Source organism: Staurois parvus, unplaced genomic scaffold (assembly GCF_062004578.1).
Source record: "Staurois parvus isolate SC_StPar_1 unplaced genomic scaffold, SC_StPar_1.0 ptg001162l, whole genome shotgun sequence".
Lineage (NCBI taxonomy): Eukaryota > Metazoa > Chordata > Amphibia > Anura > Ranidae > Staurois > Staurois parvus.
This window is the reverse complement of record NW_028318958.1, coordinates 2711073-2730956: the sequence shown is the minus strand read 5'-3', so window position 1 is coordinate 2730956 and position 19884 is coordinate 2711073. Positions and strand designations below refer to the sequence as shown.

The 19884-nt window shown below is 40.8% G+C and overlaps 1 protein-coding gene across 1 annotated transcript in view; it reads left to right on the top strand.

Moving 5' to 3' along the window:
- The window catches only part of BACH1 (BTB domain and CNC homolog 1), a 73186-nt gene extending 54098 nt beyond the window's left edge, over positions 1-19088 (top strand). The window contains exons 4-5 of the mRNA XM_089659516.1: positions 558-764; positions 5917-19088. Of these exons, the coding sequence (XP_089515642.1) occupies positions 558-764; positions 5917-6336 (627 nt within the window). The 3' untranslated portion in view covers positions 6337-19088. The remainder of the gene's footprint in view (positions 1-557; positions 765-5916) is intronic.
- The last annotated feature ends 796 nt before the right edge of the window (positions 19089-19884 follow it).

The following is a 19884-nucleotide window of genomic DNA, read 5'->3' as shown; positions in this document are numbered from 1 at the left end:
TCTGTTATAAAACAAATCTAATAGTTAACAATCTAATTTCTGTGTAAGTGTAGATTAATTGGTTTGTACAAAAGCACAAACTATGGTATATATACTGGAATTAGCTATGACACTATACTGGTAATGGTGGTGATCAGCGACTTTAGTGGGACTGTGATTGTGTGGTGGGCAATCTGACGCTAACGAACTGGCTGAAAAAGACACTGACATCAATAGTGACACTAATACAGTGATTGATTCTAATACTGTACACTGTACTAATGACACTGGCTGGGAAGGGGTTAACTGTGTGCCTTGCAATGTGTGTTTTTAAATGCAGGGCTCTGTGCTGTGATTGGACACAGTCAATCTTGTGTTGTAGCGAATCACAGCACAGATGGGGCGGGTGTGCGCCATATACTTCAAAGAGCTGGATCACGTACATGTATGTGATTCAGCCCAGCCGCAGCACTCGCCTGCAGTATATGTATGTGGTTTTCATTGTTGTCCGAAGGCTGCTATTCCAGTATGTGTTGTTTCATCCTACCTACTGGATTTAATAATCACTTCTCTTGCAGAAAACACTGCCATTCAACGCACAGAAGATTATCTCCCTCTCACGCTATGACTTCCAGTCCTTGGTGAAAACGCACACCCTCACCTCGGAGCAGCTGGACTGTATCCACGATATACGTCGGCGAAGCAAGAATAGGATTGCTGCTCAGCGCTGCCGAAAGAGAAAACTGGACTGCATCCAGAACCTGGAAACGGAGATCATGAAGCTGGTAGGTTGCTGTTTGGTTCATGATATATTTTTTTGGATTTTATTGGGTATGATCATAAATCTTAAAGTGGTTATAAACCCTTACCTATACCCAGTGAAGTGACTGGCCTCAGGTGATACACAGAGATGAAACAAATCCTAAGTTGTACCTGTTTATCTATAGCTCCTACATCCATTCAAAGTGCAGAATTTACACAGGATCTCTCAGTTCTGAGAAGCAGGGGTGGAAGCTAAAGTTTCACTCAGTGAGAGCTGACTGGAGGGAAGCAACAGTGAAGTGACTGGCCTCAGGTGATACACAGAGATGAAACAAATCCTAAGTTGTACCTGTTTATCTATAGCCGCTACATCCATTCAAAGTGCAGAATTTACACAGGATCTCTCAGTTCTGAGAAGCAGGGGGTGGGAGCTAAAGTTTCACTCAGTGAGAGCTGACTGGAGGGAAGCAACAGTGAAGTGACTGGCCTCAGGTGATACACAGAGATGAAACCAATCCTAAGTTGTACCTGTTTATCTATAGCCGCTACATCCATTCAAAGTGCAGAATTTAAACAGGATCTCTCAGCTCTGAGAAGCAGGGGGTGGGAGCTGAAGTTTCACTCAGTGAGAGCTGATTGGAGGGAAGCAACACACCTCCTTTCACACAGCTCACAGGAACAGCTGAGGCTGTCAATCATAGGCTGTGCCCTCCCCTGTCATCTTTTGTCTCTTGGTGTAAGGAAACTTGGCAGAAGAGACTCATGAAGATAAGCAGAGAAATGAGGCAGCAGAGAAAGATGACACTTAGTGCTCTGGACTGAGACAAGTACACACTATAGAAGGATATGCTTTGTTCATATTTCATGTCTGAGGTTTACATCAATTTTAAGGGAAACTCCTCACAAGTGAAAATACACACCTTTTATTCTTGTCTGTGTTTTATCAAAACAGGTATTTTTAGTTTATTATAAGAAAGTGTTAATATAAACATCCAGCACTCCCTTGCACCGTGATACACAGTAATTGGTATCCCAATTCCTATAACTATTCATGAAAAATACTATGTGAACAAATTATTTTCAGTTTTATATGTGATCAAATCACTAATATTTGTGCAAACAATGAGTTAAACTATAGATGCAAAGTCCACACACTTCATATACATAAAGAAAATGTAACAAAATTCAACATTAAATACAGTCCATCTTCAAAAGACCAAACACTTAAAGGAGAAGTACAATCAAAGCTCTTTTGGCTATACTTCTTCTGTGAATCACAGGAGTGCTGTTTGTTCTGCACTCCTGTGACCTGTTTTCAGCCGACAGCAGGCTGAAGCCCACTGTTGGTTGATGTCACTCAGCTGGACTTCAAAGTCGGGATCCACCCCAGAGTCTGAAGTGGCACCTGGCTCAGCCTCTCAGTGAGCCGCCGAGAGTCTGGGCAGCCGCTCCCTCCCCCTCCACAGCCCAGCACTCCAGTGAGTTCAGGGGGGGCAGAGCAGACAGCAGTGACTGCTGCTCAGAACGACTATGAGAACTTGGCAATCAGCACTTTGAATGACGATTGCGCAGTCATGCAACACTGTACCCATATGAATTTTTTAGCCTTTCTTTGAGACAGGTAAAACTTTATTTTTGTGGTATTTATTCATCACTGGGATTTTAATTTTTTTGCTATATAAATGAAAAAGTCCAAACATTTTTAAAAAAAAAAGTATTTTTCTTATAACATTTTGCAAATAAATAATCTTTCTTCATTAATCTTGGCCAAAATGTATTCATCTATCTTTTTAGTGAAAACAAATTACCCAAATTAGTTTATAACCAAAAATTATAATTTTTCTAAAAAAATGTTTGACATTTTTATTTTTTTTTATATATACTGTCACCCTAGCAGTACAGTGTCACCATAGTGACACTGTACTACTTGTGGGGGGTGATGAAGATTTTTTTAATTTTCTTTTTTGTTTTTTTACACTGATTGCTTTTACACCCACAAAAAAGGCTGTAAAAGCATTCATTTCTCCTTCTCTTTGGCTGCATTCTTGCAGCTATTGAGAAATACTGTGTGAGCTGTGATTGGTCACAGCTTGTCACATGGTACAAGGCTGTTGCGAATAGCTCTGTTATCATTCACAGATTTCACTAGTAGTAAGCAATGATGTCAGAAGTGACATCTTGCTTACTACTATTCATGTGATCACTGATTGGCCAATCAGTGATCACATGATCGGGACCTCACACAGAGGTCCCGTACAGCGTTCGGTGTTCTGCTGTGTCCGATATCACCGTATCGTGATGCAGAGTGCTCCTAGGAGAGCGTGCACAAGCAGGGTAGGCTCCTGCAATGTATATAAATGGCCGGACGGGAGCATTGCTGGAGCCTACCCTGGTTAATGAAGAATATTTGTGGCTGTTTGGGAAGTGCTGGCGGTTTACTTCCTGAGTCCATCTTGATACCTGACAACTCAGAAGTCAGATCTGGAATGTTTTATCAAGTGTCATCTAAGAGAGTAAGCTGATAGATTTAATGCAAACAGAAAAAGGAGAATCATTATTTCTGCAATCTAACTTCCTTGTCCTACCATGTGACTGAGGCTTCCATGAGTAACACTTCCCGAAGTCACTGTATGTACAATCTCTGACGATGACTCAGTGTCTGTAGACATTCCAGTGGGAGGAGACGCATGGAAGCTGCATTTATACGCCAACACGCTTCAAAGTATGCAATTGTGAAAGAAAAAGTTCAAAATGAGTATGAAATGGTTGACCCAACAACTTATATTCTATGTTCATGTGTTCTTGTTGGTTTGCCATGCTTTTTGTTCATCAGTTTATTTCTGTTTTACAATAGATTTTATTAGTTTAAAGGAACAAAAGAAATGTATTGCCAGCCAATAATACAAGAGTCCTGTGTAATAGTACAACATTGTTCATAGATATGCAGCATATACTGTATAATAATAGTGCAAAATGCCAACTGTGGGAGAAGGAACGGACATGGGAAGGAGAGTGGAATGGAGCAAGTGGACCTGGCTGATGGGACGGGATGGAGGCCGAAATATCACATGGGGTGGAGTAAAATGCATATCGAGGGTGGGATAGGGAAAGGTGGGGGTGAGGTAACTGAACAGGATTATAGGGAGCGGGAAGTGTAATAGTGATATGGTGGGAGGTGGAAAATGACACTCAGGAGAGCAGTAGAGAGGAGGAATGAAAGGCAGAAGAGAAAATAATTACAGGTGTTGGGGCTTCTAAGGATGGGAGAGGCCGCCATTTAAATAGTAAAGTTTGGCTGTCAATAGGTTGTAAGTCATCCAGGCTTGCCAATCCTTTAGACTGATGCACAACAGGTAATTTCATCACTAGAGACAAATCGCCAGTGGTAGGATTGCTTTCTTTAGATACACGTTTCCTCTGTAGCCAAGTGCAGGGAAATGTTGTTGTGTGGCGATTTTGACAAATCGCCATTGGCAAAATCACTAGCAGCAGAATCGCCCCCCTGATATCGGCCTTAGGACCCTTCCACACCAGAGATCTGATCAGGTCCGCATGTCCATTTTTCAGGAAGACCTGATCAGATGGTCCGATCCTCCCTATGGGCAGGCTGGTGTAAATGGACTTGTGTCTGTTTACACCCACCTACCTCCAGGTCTGATCCAGTCTGCTCAAAAAAATCAGAAGGAGATTCATCCCCTTCCATCTAGGTGGATTGGATCATAGAGTAGTTGGGTGTAAACGGGCACCGGAGTCCATTTACTCCTGGCCATTCATAGAGAAAAGTGGGCTCTGCTCGTGTCTGCTCTGCAGAAACTGAGCAGACATAAACCTGCCATCTGTCTGCTCTGCTCTGAACAGAAGGGGATCCCCTGCTGATTGGGAAGAAGTCCGGCTGATCTGAAAGGGGTCTTATTGTTCATGTATTTTAAGATGATCGTTGATTTCTCATTTTTCTTTGTGCCCTTAATGACGTTTTTGACCTTTACATGCAGACCAAACTGTCCATCAAAGTTACATATGCCCATACACTATATTGTTTGTGCAAGCACTGGCGTATACCCGAGTACAGCAATTTTTTGTCTATGGGTGGCTTTGTGCAGAACTTCAACTTTCCAGACAGAGGAAATACACTGAAATTTACACTACTCGGGTTCAGGTTCATGTGTGCAAAAGGCCTAAGGGAAGTTTTTTTATGAGACTTGTGCATCACATAGGAACTGGATTTGGGACTTGTTTAGACTGTTTAACAGGAGCCTTTTGTTGTGATTTAAAGCTATATTAATTCCTTTTTTCCCAATTTTAGCTGCTCATTTCTATACTTGTTTCATGCCTTGCTTTTTCTCCACGCTTTGTCAATGTTTGCCCCCCTCCCTTCCCCCACCTTCTGGTTTTAGGGTGGCTGCTTTCCCTTGCTGGGTCCTATCCTCTGCGCCTCTTCCTCTTTAGTACCGACTATCTCCTGTGCCGGCCAAATTGTTTGAATAAAAGGCTATTCATCCGCGCTAACTCAGTGACTACTGCGACATATACTTTTGTTTGGTTGCTGTTCTAATAAATGTTATTTAACCTTGCTGTATGCAGATCAGGAAAGCAGAGCGCAGGGGCGGACTGACCATTTGGAAACTCGGGCACTGCCCGAGGGCCCGGGGTCAGTAGGGGGCCCCATGAGATGCCCCTGGTACCTTTTCCATAGGCTTTTTTGAGTTTGGGCAAGGACACAGGGGCCCCATGATCCCCTATTGCCCGGGGGCCCCATGAGTTGTCAGTCCGCCCCTGGCAGAGGGTTAGTGTCAGAATATAAGTGTAGTGAGCAGATGTGATACCTTGGCTAAGGCTGTGTGTCATGTTTACAGCAGATAACAGTGCTGCATGATGCAGCATGACTGGCAGGATAGTGGAGGTGCGGACAAACACTTAATCAGTTTATTTTGCACACTGAGTGTTCAGATCCTTATATCCATTTTAAAGTTTGGAACCTTATAATCTCTCCTTCCTTGATGCATAGCAGTAATCCTGGTAGGTGTTTTAAAGTGGATAAAAAAACCTAATGCTATCTGTTTTTAAAAATATTCTCTCTCCCTCCTCCTACCTAAAAGCTGAAATTTTAACAAGCTTGTCTAAACATTTGCTTACAAGTCTGGAATACAATTCATGTTTTTATTTCTCTTCACACAGCAAAATGAGAAGGAACATTTGCTCAAGGAGAGGGACCAAATTTTATCCACATTGGGAGAAACCAAGCAAAACCTCACCGGACTCTGCCAGCAAGTGTGCCGCGAGGCCGCCCTGAGCCACGATCAGATCCATATCTTGGCAAAGTATTCCAGCTCCGAGTGCCCGCTGTCCTTCCTGGTGCCAGAGAAGGGCAAGATGTTCCTTCAGTGTGAAGCCATATTGCAGGAGTTTGCTGGAGGGTTACTAAACACTGGAGAGGCTTCCCAGCGCCTGGCAGAGGAGGGTAATGGTGTTCTGCAAAATGCCGCTCCCATGGCAATCAAACCACCTGCAACAGCTTTACCAAGGCAGTCTGCCACAGCAGGGGGCATCGCTGATTTTTGCCAACAGATGACTGCTAAATGCACTACTGATGAATAAAACTAGCCCTGACCTTGAAAGGGACAGCTGTTTATTTAAAACAAAGCAATATTTTATTTTTATATCTTCTTTAACAATTTTTTTTTTTGTCTTTATCGTAGCATTTAAGAATCCTAAATTTTAGAGGTAATGTTTAACAGAAGATCCTTAAAGCATTATAATTACGGGAGTGTGATGGGACAGGCTGTAAAATGATACTTGCCTTTGCTACACCATTGTGCAAATTCAGAATGTTGATGATCCTTCCATGACCTCCCACTGCCCATTTCTGTCTCTGTTACTGCCTAGATGTTAAAATAGAACTCCAGCCAAATATTTAGGTTTTGCATAGAGTGAAAGCTTAGAACCTCTGGCAGATTTTGACTGCTTCCTGTTTGGTAGATTTACTTTTTGTTCTGTTGTCGCTTGGGATAGTATTGGGAAATGTCATGAAAAGGAAAACAGAGGTGCTAGCCTTTATACTTTATATGGCCAAAAGTTTGCGGACACCTGGGCATCACACCTATATCAGCATGTTGGATACCCATTCCAGTATCGTGGGCATTAATATGGGGTCTCCCCCCAATCTTTTTATAGCTTTAGCAGCTTCTGCCTCTCTAGGAAGGCTTTCCAGAAGATTTTGAAGAGTGTCTTTGGAAATATGTGGCTGGTCAGCTAAAGGAGCGTCTGTGAGGTTAGATACTGATGTCGATGGCTCGTAGTTGGAGTTCCAAATGAACTCCAGCATTTACAAGGGTTGACGTCAGAGCTCTGTGCAGGCCACTTGAGTTCCTCCACACCAGACTCATCAAACCACGTCTTTATGGAACTGGCTTTGTGCACAGGGGCATAGTTATGCTGGAACAGGAAAGGGCCTTCCCCAAATTGTTGCCACAAGGACGCAGTTGTCTAAAATGTCTTTGTATCTAGCAGCATTAACTGTACCTTTCACTGGTACACCTGATTTCAATCATTTGTCTTCAAACCTTTGCTCATATAAAGTACCAAAAGGCAGTTTTTCGTTTACAAGCCTAAAATATTAGTTTAAACTTCTACATGAAATGGGGTTCGCAGAGCTTTCTGATGGGTGGAAACTATGTGCAGCAAAGAGGTTTCAGGAAACACCTGGCATGTTGGGGGTTCAAAGGTATGCTGATTTTTACACACAAGATACACTCATTAGCCTCCCTCTGTAATTAAATGAATAACTTAGGGTGAAGGTCTTCTTCTTTTTTGGTCTCATGCCTACAATATCAGGACATAGATTGAAAATTGTATTTCCTGGAAATGTTTAGTATTACATGACTCATATTTGAACTAGGATGATTCATTTAAGGTGCAGTCCACTCAGCACTGATATTTAAGTTTTTGGTAGAGTGCAGACACTTTATGGGGTCTTATGTCTCTAGGGGACTAAGTACCAGGCTGCAGGATGGCAGGTAGCCTTTGTTACTAGAATTCTCAAGAAACACTAAGAGGCAGATCTGCCCATCATACCCCACGTAAGGCCAAAACATCATTTTTGCGTGAATTACCATTTAAGGGTCATGCTAGACTTTTGTTGCCAGTGACAACTTACATTACCCAATAGATGGTGTGCTTGCTGCCCGAACCAGCAATATATTTGAGCTGTAATCTTTCACTAATGATAATCAATGTGGAAATTCAACAATTTTGCTTTGCCCAGCCGACTGACTTATCTAAGCAGTTTGTAGAATCTGTTCAGTTCTTGGTATTACTGGGGCATTAAATGTTGCTTTGCCTATACTAACCCATCTGGATCCTGTGAGGATAGAAAGTGGGAAATTACATTGATTAACCCTGTCATGCTCATCCTTGATTTACTGCTTAGTGAATCATCGATCTGGTAATAAGTATGCACTCTCTGTAGTAGAAACTCCCAGCCTGTATACTTGTTATTGGCCTATGACTCATTAAGTAGGGGAAGTAAGACGACAGTCCCAGAGCATACACTTTAAAAACAAATTATTAATGGCAGCTTTTATGACTGTATTCTGACAGGCGTCCTTTATTTACCGTACACAGAGCAATAGTGAGCAGATACTCATGTGGGCCGCCTTCTGATTGGTTGATGTGCTTTACTGTACTTATGTGATTCAATACAAGCAGTTGTTGGATAGTGTTGTTGCTATTCCCATGAGTATTTTTATACTTTTTAACTAAATTTTGTCTCTGTATTATCTGAAACCCACTGGTACAAAACCGTAATTGGTGTTAATACAGAGGGTCACAGTCTATGTTGACGAGCAGGGAAACCTAAATCCCAAAATGAAGTGCACTAGGGTTAGGGTTGTTATTTTCAAATTAAATTAGAACTCAATTCACCTCTCCCTTGCCAGCGCTATCATCACCTGGTTTTCTTCCAAGTTCGGCATCTTCTCTAAAGGCAACTTCCCGCGCACGAGAGTTCATATATTCCAGCACTAAGGTGTGCCGAGAATTTATACTCAGCTGTGCATGCCCAGCTCATTGTGCATTTAAAAGAAGCTGGTGAACAGGCAAATAAGTTTGCTTTATTACAGAAGATGCACCACTTGTCTCCTATCATGTCACTTCTGCAATAAAGAACCTGCCGGATTGCAATTTTTTTTTTTGTTACAGTTTATTTCTGCTTTGGGCGGCACAGTGGCTTAGTGGTTAGCACTTCTGCCTTGCAGTAATTGGGTCATGGGTTCAATTCCCAACCATGGTGCCTCCTGCATGGAGTTTGCATGTTCTCCCTGTGTTCGTGTGGGTTTCCTCTGGGTACGCCGATTTCCTCCCACACTCCAAAGACATGCTGGTAGGTTAATTGGCTCCTGTCTAAATTGTCCTAGTTTCATCCCTGGCCACATGGGATCTCCTTCATGGTAGGGGTTGTGGAAAGACCTAGCAACCTACCCTGTAAAATAATTGCTAAGAGAATTCATGGAAAAAAGTCACTTACGAGTGACGGTCCATGCAATCGCTAAGGGTCGGATACGACTGAATGGATTGATAGATTTCTGCTTTTAACTTTAAGGCCGATTCCACCCAAAGTCTGTATTTTTTTCCACACTTTTGCTAACTGCTTGCTAACTTGAATCATATTTTGGTTTTTTATCACTTTCAGAAATTCTGTTCTAACTGGCCATCTAACTGCTGCCGGAATTACAAAGCCAGAGGATAATGTCGCACCCATTGATGGATTCTGCATAGTAGAATAAACAGATAATTGAGAGGGACAGTGTGATCTTTGTTATGATCATACAGAGGGCAGATACACTAACTTCAATGGGTAATCTTAGTATTGGAATTTTAGCAGATATTAAAATCACTGTCCTGTTCAGTTGACCCATGTCTATGTACTTATGTGCTTTGAGTACAATTGGTGTTTACTATACTGGAGTGTTTATACCCTTTATTTGGATTTGCTTTCTTATCTTTTATTGTGAATGCCGTTTGCTTGTTTTCCTTGCCCTGGGATCCAACACAAAATGCCCTCTGTGCCCCCCCTTTTTATTTTTTATTCAGAACCTCCAGATTCATGTCCTGCAATAAACAGTGGTATGCCAGCAAGTATAACAGTGCTGGCAAAAGTTACACAAGAGCTTGTAGAAAAAAAGGATTTGTCTTGTAAAGTTTTATTTACTCATACTGAATATTGCCATGCATAGCTGGCAGCAGATTGATTATTTCTTTCATATATTTTCCATATTTTTGGCAGAAAATAAAGAAGGACATAAAGGGCTACAGTGGCCATCAACCTACCAGTAGATGTTGTTTGTCAAAGGTGTCTAAAAGGGAAAGTGTGGAGCCCATTGAATTTCTTCCTTCCTTCTCCCATCAGACACTTTGATCATCAAGGTACCTTGAATTATTGTTGCACAGTGTGTCTTAAACCATACTCAATGATGGCAAAAATCTAGTTGCAAGATTTTACTGATTTATACATCTCTGTGATGCTTGTATCCCCTGCCATTTGGGGATATTTTGGTGCTTCCAATTAAAACACAAAATAAAAAAAAAAATGCAATATCTAGGACTAAGCTGACGTTGGCGTCACTTGTCCCTTTCGTTTTATCTGCACTACATACAGCCATTAAAAAAATACTCAGTTTATATAATTATATTTTGTAAAGGAGATGTCCTTTAAATGGATATAAGTGGGGTGAGCGTAGTGTGCAATTATTACTGACCTTCGTGCTTCCTTAATGCTTTTGCAACCCTATGAAATTTGACTTGCACTTCAACTACTTTGCCCTCTGGGTCTCTGATGTCCTGTAGGCTGACAATATAGGAGGGAGCTGTCAGACGGCAGTTGCTAGAAATATGTGTACTGGTGTCTAAATAGAGGAGGTTTTGCCTTCTACAGCAGTGACTACAGATCGAAGAACTATCCTGTGCTTGTAGGCCATACACCATTCAGCTCACAGCCACCTTGCAGGTAGCACAGCCCCTGCAAATAATTCTAAAAGCACATTTTAATTTTTAGCCCTGAGATTTATTAACACTAGGAGAATTAGGAATTAAAATGATTGGCGACCCCAACTGCAAACCTTACATTGGTATACCCAAACTGCTCCTGGCAGCACAAAACAGGCTCCTACAGATTCCCAAATATCAGGTTATATAACTCCTTCAGCATCTTGGAACCTCCAGGGTTTCTATCCTGAGCCTAAAGCTGACCATATATGGTTTGGATTTTGGACAATTCTTGCTGAATTGGCCAAAACTCAAGCCATGGATTGCCTTGTTGGTACCACCTGACTTAGTAAGCTTTGATTGAAAAATCAAAGGGACCGGGTGAAGAATCGTTGGTCGAACAGTGGCTGTTCACTTTTGTCTGAATATAATAGCCAGCAAGGGAGATTTCCCAATCCTTGCAACTTTCTTTTGGTAGTAAAGAAAATCGCTCCATTCCCCCATCAATAGCAGCGCTATTGTGTTCTCCCAGTGGGGGGGAGCCATCCCTGGCAGGAGAACACAATGATTATTGTTAGTGGATATAGCTAATGGCGATAATCGCATGTAAAAATCCGACAGGCTGGCTGGTTGTATCCAAATCGTACAACAATCCAACTGGGTACAATCAGCCTGCCTATAGTTAGTTTGAATCTCAGCCGGTTCCTGCTGAACCAGCCGAGATTTGAACCATCTATGGCCGGCTTTAAATTTCTCTTGTTAAGCCCACAGGCTGAACAAGGGAAATAAATGCACTTATAATTATGTTCTCAAGTTTTGGCTCATCCCTGTGATTAGCAGGCTAACCGGCCAATTTTGAAGCTAGTGAGCACTTAGGAATTCTCATGATTTTCGTTTAACCCTGGGTGAATGGGTGGCATTATACATAAGTAAAATATTTTTACAGCACACCCACTTCACCCTGGATAATGGATATGTCCTTTAAATTGTACAGAAAATCGTATGCTTCCCTTTGTGGTTTTTTTTTTTTTTACATACTGCAAAGCACAATTGTTTTTTTTTTTTCTTGCATGTCAAAAAAAGAGAAATACTAATTCTGATTATTAAAAAAAAAAAATATATATATAGCCTTGCCTATTTTATTGTGTAAATATCACTTTAGCTGGAGATAAGTATTCAGCTTTTCTAATGGCGTTTTTTTTTAATTGGCTATTAGCTAAAATCAAAATGAATTTTAATGCATATTCAATGTGGGCATGATCTAATGTGCTTGTTTTTATATACCTCTTGTTCAGCTTATACACAAACAAAAATTTATAGTGGAAAATATAAAATAGATATGTATTGACTTAAGTTGAACACATTAATTGTAATGGTATTTTTTTTTATAATAAAAGCAAAATCCCTGGAAAAAAAAACCTATAAAAAATAACAGCATGTGTATATATAAATAAAATGTGATTAACATTTAATTTAGGGAAATTTGAAAACTTCCTACCTCAAAACTGGATGTACAGAAGATGTATCCCTCTCCCAGACACTGTATATAATACATTTTTCACTTGCCTTGGATATCTGGGAACAATCTTTTTGGGCGTATAGCTAGGTTAGATTAAAAATGATAAATGTAAAATTGACGACTTCACTGAATGCAAGCTTATGTAAATTTTGTTTATGTCGCATTTTGACCATCTTGCTATCATATGCCTAAATAAATAACTGGGATGAGGCGGTATTATATATGTTACTGTGACAAATATTGTGATCCATATGTCACTCCATGGATTTCATTTTCAGTAATCCCCATTTTAAAGGGTCAGTCCATCCAAATATGTTATTTCAGTATTTTGTTGATGCTATAATATTAAAGCGTATCCAACCCCCCCCAAAACAAAAATGTTATATACTGCACCTTGCCAGCCCATAGATGTGGGGGCTGCATTCATTTTTAGGCTTCTTCCTCTTTGTTCTTACCTGGTAATCCTTCCAGTAAAAAAACTTTCTGTCCCTGAGTGGCTCTGCTTCCATTGTGTCTATGTAGGAAGCTTTAGTTGTCACCCAGGCTCGAATTCAAACATGTCTGCCTTTGTGCATTTCTATTACATTGGGGACTGATGAGATTAGTAGTTTACATGAGCAAGATAAAGTTGTTTGTGCTTTCTGTTCAGCTTACGGGAAGTGACAGACACAGCATTTATGGCAAAAGCAAGTTATTTTTTTAGTTGCTGAAAATGGAAAACTAAAAAGGAAAACTAATGCAGCTGCCACATTTGAGGTCTGGTAAGCTGCAATATTTTATAGTTTTTGTTCTTGGATAAAGTTAACTTTCTGACAGGTACATATGTGTCACAAATTACCCTGCAGTTCCTGCCTGTGTATTTTTTACTTCTTGCTGCAGTGCTTTTCCTACCCTGATTCCTTTCACATATGTGGCTTGGCTTTGCTCACCTATGGGCATTGCCTGCTATTCTGTTGGTTTTTATTTTCTTCCCTTCCATCACTTCCTGGCCCGGCTCCTAATTTGCTTGCCTGTATAAGATATGCTCAATGTAGCCCACGTTGCCTGAGCAACTAACACAGTTGCCTGAGCTACCGGCTGCTTGCTACTTGTATATCCTGTGCCTGACTACCTTTGTACTGATCCTGGCTTTGTCCACTGTCTGTGCTTGCTTGCTGTCCGTCCTGACCTTGGCTTGTCTCCTGCTTTTGGTACTCTGCACAGGTGAGTGGTCTCCGCATCCTCAGCTGGGCATGCTGGGGGGCCGTGACCTGGTTCCATCTTCGCAATCGGGGGCCCTGGTGAAGATGCAGGCTGAGGCTTAGACTCCACTCCCTTTGGAACCCCGGTTGGTGGTCTACAAGGGCTCCCTACCACAGATGCTTGACAGTATGGGCTTCAGCTTGTATAAGGCCAGTGTGTACAGCGTGCTTTACAAATCATCTGCAAAGCATTCTGTCTTCTTCAAACAGTTTTGTTTTAAGCCTTCAAAGCACCCTTCAGCTCTAGTTTAGGGAGGTTAAAGATAGACCTTGATAGGAATCCTGGCTGTCACATTAAACAAGTACTACTTAGCATGTTTTAGTAAACTTCAGCACTACTTGAAGGCTTGGTGAAAGCAATCTGAGGCCTGAAATTTAACATCTCCTCCATACTGGAGGTTACAACAAAGCTGCAAGAGCTAAAGCCCATATATGCAAGGCCTTAGGGATTCTGGTGGTAAGGCAGCTGTACTTAGCTTCCCAGGATTGCGTGCCTGCTTACGGCCTATACAAAGGGGTCTCGCTCTCCCTGTTAGATTGTTGTAGCATTAGAGAGGCCGGGATGCCAATGTGTGACTATTGGTTGGACTGAGCCTTTAACATTTGTAGGTGCATGATAGTGGGTTATGCAGCTTCAGTCACAGTACAGAAGAGTGAAGTGTGGACTTTAAAGGGTTCCTGTTGCTATGTGAGACAAGTTATCTGCGCATCATATACTTTTGTTAACTGAAGCTCATTCTGTGGCTCCTTTAAACTATCTAGTGGTTCTTTAAATTGCCTGGTTTCTGAGTTCTGCTTCAAAGTGGTTGCAAACTCTTTCACATACCCATTGAAGTGTTTCGTCCCTCCTGGGGCTTAGTGATAGAGCCAGCTATGACTAAGCCAACTATGATTCTATGACCCGGTGAGCTGAAAAGCATCAGGGAATGGCAACAGGGTGGATTGTCTGTACTTGTGTTGGTACAATACCATTGCTTCTAAGTACAAGTGACTGGTGTGCGGCTCTAGGCTATATTGCCCTGTGAATAAGCTATGACTTAGTCTAATGAGAGGGCCTCCTCAACTTGCTATACCAGGAAGTGCTTTTACTGTCACAATTAATGGAAGCCAGCATTCCCCTGTGGAAAATCTGTGTTGGGCTTTCAGTACTATTTTAAGAGCAAAAGCATTTTTACACACCTATAGTACACAGGCAAAGTGAGAGGAGGTTTCTCGGCTACCACACACCTCACCAACCCATGTAGTAAACCGATAAATTATAGCCTCAGCTCATTCCATGCCCCCAATGTGTTTCGTCCCACCCCTGGAACTTAATCATGGAGGCCCTCCATGATTAAGCCCCAGTGGTGGGGTGAAACATGGGGGTGTGGTCTTGATAGACTGAGCTGAGGTTGCTTTTATCTTTATTCTATACTGGTTGGTTAGGTGTGCGGCAGCAGGGAAACCTCCTCATTTTGCCTGCATGATCTGGGTTTGGATGAAGCCATCACCCACCTGCACCCTTACTGTGTCAGTGGCATCTATCTTACTGGACACCAACATCCTGTGTGGGGATCCCTAAACACTAATTTAGGGTCACCTATTGTACACTGCCACATACAATCTAGCTCAAAAATGGCTGCTTCTACCTTGCTCAGGTAACAGGAACTCTTTAAACATCTACCCTACCAAGTACAGTATACTGAAATTATTATTTTCCGACTTTATTAAGCCAGAGCAAAGAGCCTTCATATGTACAAAAGTGCCACAGTCAAGAGCAGCCAATCAGATATCACTTTTTTGCTGCTAGATCAGTTTAACATACATTCTGATTGGTTGCTCTGGGTTACTTCACTTTGCATGTTGCTCTTTGCCTTATTGGTTATGCGTGTTTCTTTAATGTCACTATTTTCTGACACAATGTGTTTTGATTTGAGACTTTGGAATGAGAAACTTAGAATCAGTCGTTCTCAAAGTTAAAAAAGAAAAAAAAAAAAAAAAAAAAGCGAATGAAAGAAAACGCATATACATACGCATATACATACACTACCTCCAGATGATTTCAGGGTGCAACATTTGTTCTTCTGATAAAAGCATTATCTGATTTTATTAAATGTATTTGTATAGTTTAAGGTAGGTGCTTGTTCAGCAGCCGATATTATGCAACTTTTGTCACTTAATATGTATGCAGAGTCAATGTAAGTGCAAAATTTGGGAGACTTATTTTTGTTCCTATTCATTTATGTTTGTATACATTTTGAATGCTTTTTTTTTTTACTGGTTGTCATTGTGTAGTCAGTAGTAGAGGCAAATGAACTGGTAGGTTCGCCCAGACTGTTAGATAACCTTGCGGATGTAACCTAAACACTGGAAAAGCCTTCACATGATATGTCAGACTCTGGGTTGAACGTCATTCCTCATAAATCAAAATCAGTCGGGGATAAATATACTAATGGAATGCTTTGTTTTCCGAATTCAGTTAAAGGGCCAGTAAATGTAAGGACTTTGCTATATGGCCAGTTCTTGATTGTGCTGTTCTATCGAAAAAATATTTGGATATGTTCAGTTCTCTTCAGACATTGCTGGGTGTTTGATTCTACTTTTCCCTCTTAGGAGTAGTAGAGTACATCGTATAGCATACATACTTTGGCAAAAGCACTAACTCTCCAGCGTCTTAAAGGGGTTAATGCCAGGAAGAGGCCAGGGAATCAGGTGTGTAGCTGACCTATGGATAAAGTCCTGGTGATGCAGCCCTCCTCAGATTGGGAAGTCAACAAAACTGGGAAAAAAGCACACAGGTGCACCACCAGTCGGTCAATCTGCCATCATTTTGGGCCATCTCTGTGGCTTTACAGGCTTTTCATGTACTTATTTTGTGAGTATGTGTTTTGCCTTTTTAAAACATTTTAATAAACCTTGGATAATTCGCTAGGTGTTTGCACCACCTTTGTGCTTTTTTCCTTTTTCTAGCATAAATACTTCCCTCAACCCCATTCTGCTGCTTGGAGAGCACATTGATGTGGTTGGCCTTGTTCTCCTCCTTCCTACAAAAAGGTTCCCAGTCAATATAAGGCTTGCCATAGACACAGATGGAGGAAACATGCAAATTATCCTAGCCATGCTTTATAGTACATATTTATGGACGAATCTTCCCCTATGACTTTTGTAATCTGACAGCTGGTACCCATGGTTGTCAGAATACCCAAATGACAGCTGCATCTGATTGGATGCAGCCATTATTCAGCTGATAAATTTCCACCCGACTCCTTCAGTTTTTCATTTGAAGGGCCACCCATGAAGTGAATTGTGACCAGTTCATCAGGAACCAAATGAAATTCACTCAGGGCCATTTCACACCAGTGCATTTTAGCGCAGCTGTAAAATGCAGATCAATGGAAGGACATCTGAAAAACAATTTCTAGTGTGTCCTATTCACACCATAATGTTGCATTGCGCTGTGCTAAAATACAAAATGTATGCCAGTGAATATCAAAATGTATGTCAACTGATATCCATGCATGTTAAAACACGACTAGAATGGATGAAAATGTACATATATTTTAGTGCAATTGGCCCTTAGTGTATAGCCAGCCTAAGATGGACAGCACTGTGAAATGCAGTTGAGCCAAGTTGGCTCACTGTGCTGACCTACCCACTTTCAGCCATGCTTTGCAGAGGATTGTGAGAGCTAATTTAAATACCAATTTTATATACTTATGCTAGTTGAATTAAAATACATTTGTTTTTTGTTTGTGAATACGTAACTAAAGGGCAGCATTTTATTTTTGCCTTCACTTAAATGTGATCTGCTTTGTGTTGCAACAATGAACGCAATGCGTAGACCACCAATGCCAATTCTTTGTGACTCCTATTCCATTCAAGAGCAGCAATGGTTTTAAGTAGTTAAAACCGAAAACTGCCAGCATAGCAGAGTTCTAAATGACAATATAATTCATGTTTTCTTTTTGGGGAGATTTCCTACACACCTGATTTCCTGAGAATGGTAGAGACCCAGCAGGAAGCCTTTGCTAAAGGTGCTTACAGATAAAGGCCACCCCAAGATCTGACTGCTGGTACAAAAAAAAACTATGCACCATGCAGACCCAATTTCAGTCCAGTCAACAGATTTTCCTGTGGGGATCAGTTGACCAAAGTCTGGATTCCAGTTTCTCAGTTCAACCAATAATCGGTCAGATCATTCACCTTCCATCTTGTATTTGCGGGTGTGTCTTTAGCCTAAAACACTGGGTTGTACTTTACTTAAAAGTAGATGAAAACACATTATCAAGTTCTGTACAGATAGGTAAAATGACCTGTAAATTTTGGAATGATGTTATTAGCTGCATACATTTGATCTGGTTATTAAGATTTATGTAACAGTCCTTAAAATGCAAGAGCCATTAGAAGCAAAGCAATTCATCCAGTTCCTTAGCCTCTATGCTCCTAATTATGACATCCATGACAATCCATTGTATTTCTTTTGGCACAAAGCCACTCTGAACTACAGTCTTATCTAGCAAGTAATCTATGTTTGTTGTTGATCATACTGAATATTATACGCCTGCCATAGCAGTAAATTATGGCTATTTTCAGGGATAATGGTACACAATAGGCTTATGGTGTGATGTATTTAATAACATATGAATTATTATTTTTTTTATATTGCTAACATACTTGTTGTATCTTATAGTATCATGACAATGACATAGGGCTCAGGGTTACATCTTGATGGATCGGTTTAGTGGAATTGCAGATGGTGATAGAATTAGAGATATGATCTTTGAAGATGGGCTACATGGTGTGTCATAATTTTGAGGTCTAAGATGTACATAGTTGCAATGGGTTTTTTACATTGCTCTTGAATTTTTTTTTTAAAGCAGAACTATAGTCAAAATAGAACCCCTCACCTATCATGCCTATATATATGTCATAGGGACCAGGGGCACCTGTATGGTTCACTACGTTGTGTTATCGCATTAGGAATGGGCTGCCAAGCACCTCAATGGACATGAACCTTCTTGTTGAAACAACATAGCGTTGTGGTGCATTGAAAGCTACTGTGTTGAGGTGCCATTGGTTCCAGGCTCATGTTGTAGGCACCTTCAGGTCTTTCCTCTGCTCCTGAAATACCTAGGTACTTGCCTCGGGCCCAACCCCTCCTTCATCTCACTATTGGCCATTACTGTGATGGGCAGCCTCACTAATCAACAGCAGAACAAGTGAGGAAACAAGCCAGAGGCATCTGCCACCATGGAAGTCTGGGGCAGTTCTACAGCAATATTTTATAGCTTCTGTCACCTTTTTTGCTATACCGGAGTTGGGTGGTAAGCCAGTAAAGAGAGCTTCAAAGACTTCCATTATGCAAATCATGGATTCCAACAGCAATTCCATTGAATTAATCCTCAGTGTTGTAACTTGCTTTCATGTTAACAAAGACCAAGCCTCGTGTCCTGCTCTATAGTACATATCTAAGTCAATGTTTAATAACCATTTGTAATGTCTTGTGTTTGTGGTTTCAATAATTCTGTCTTTTGATAATCAAACGACACTGCAAGATAAAGCAACGCTATGTCATTTTAATACTTATGTGAAGACAATAAAGTTTCAGTATTGTAATGAATAATGCAAAACCTTCTTTTGTCTTTTTTTTTGTTTGTTTACTTTACCTTAGGTAGACAGAGACAGGTAAAAGTGCCATTCCTGCACTCCACAATAGACAGTTGTTGATTCTTGTTTCTCCAGACAGGAAAAAACGTTCATATATTTTTTTTCCTTATTATTGAGGTGAAGAGGTAAGCGGTAAACCTACTTCCGGGAAAAAAATTAGCAAAAACAATATAGCGTATACAAATGCGACTCAAGTCCTATTGTAATTGAATGTCATTAGAAATTACCTTTCCTTTTCAATCTGCAGTGCTGTAATTTTCTGTAAAACACAATGAGTCAAACTGAAGGCATTTTGTGCACAGTTGATGTACAGAACTTCCCCAGAAATGTCATTTCCTGCTTTTGTGATTGGCTTACTGATATTTCTCAGAATTCTGCACTAAGATACAACCTAGATTTTTGGCATCCCCTGCAACAAAAATGTCATTTTTGGTGAGATACTCCTAAAATGAAATCACATCTAAAGGGATGCAGACCCTGCCAATTTACTCTTTAGAACCCTGCAGGTGCAGCAGCTGATTGATAATTATAAAACCATTCCCATACAGATTCACTCTGCACATGGACATAGATAAAAACAAACAGCTCTTTCTTCAGAATAACAAAAGGTATGAATTTACAACAAAGTTTGTTAAAACCCTTGCAATGTACTTAAAGTAGATCACCCAGAGGGGAATGTTTGTTTTCTCAACAAAAGTTGAGTTACGCTTTAAGCTCTCCACAAACGTTACAGTCTGATTACACAATTTATTTTAGATC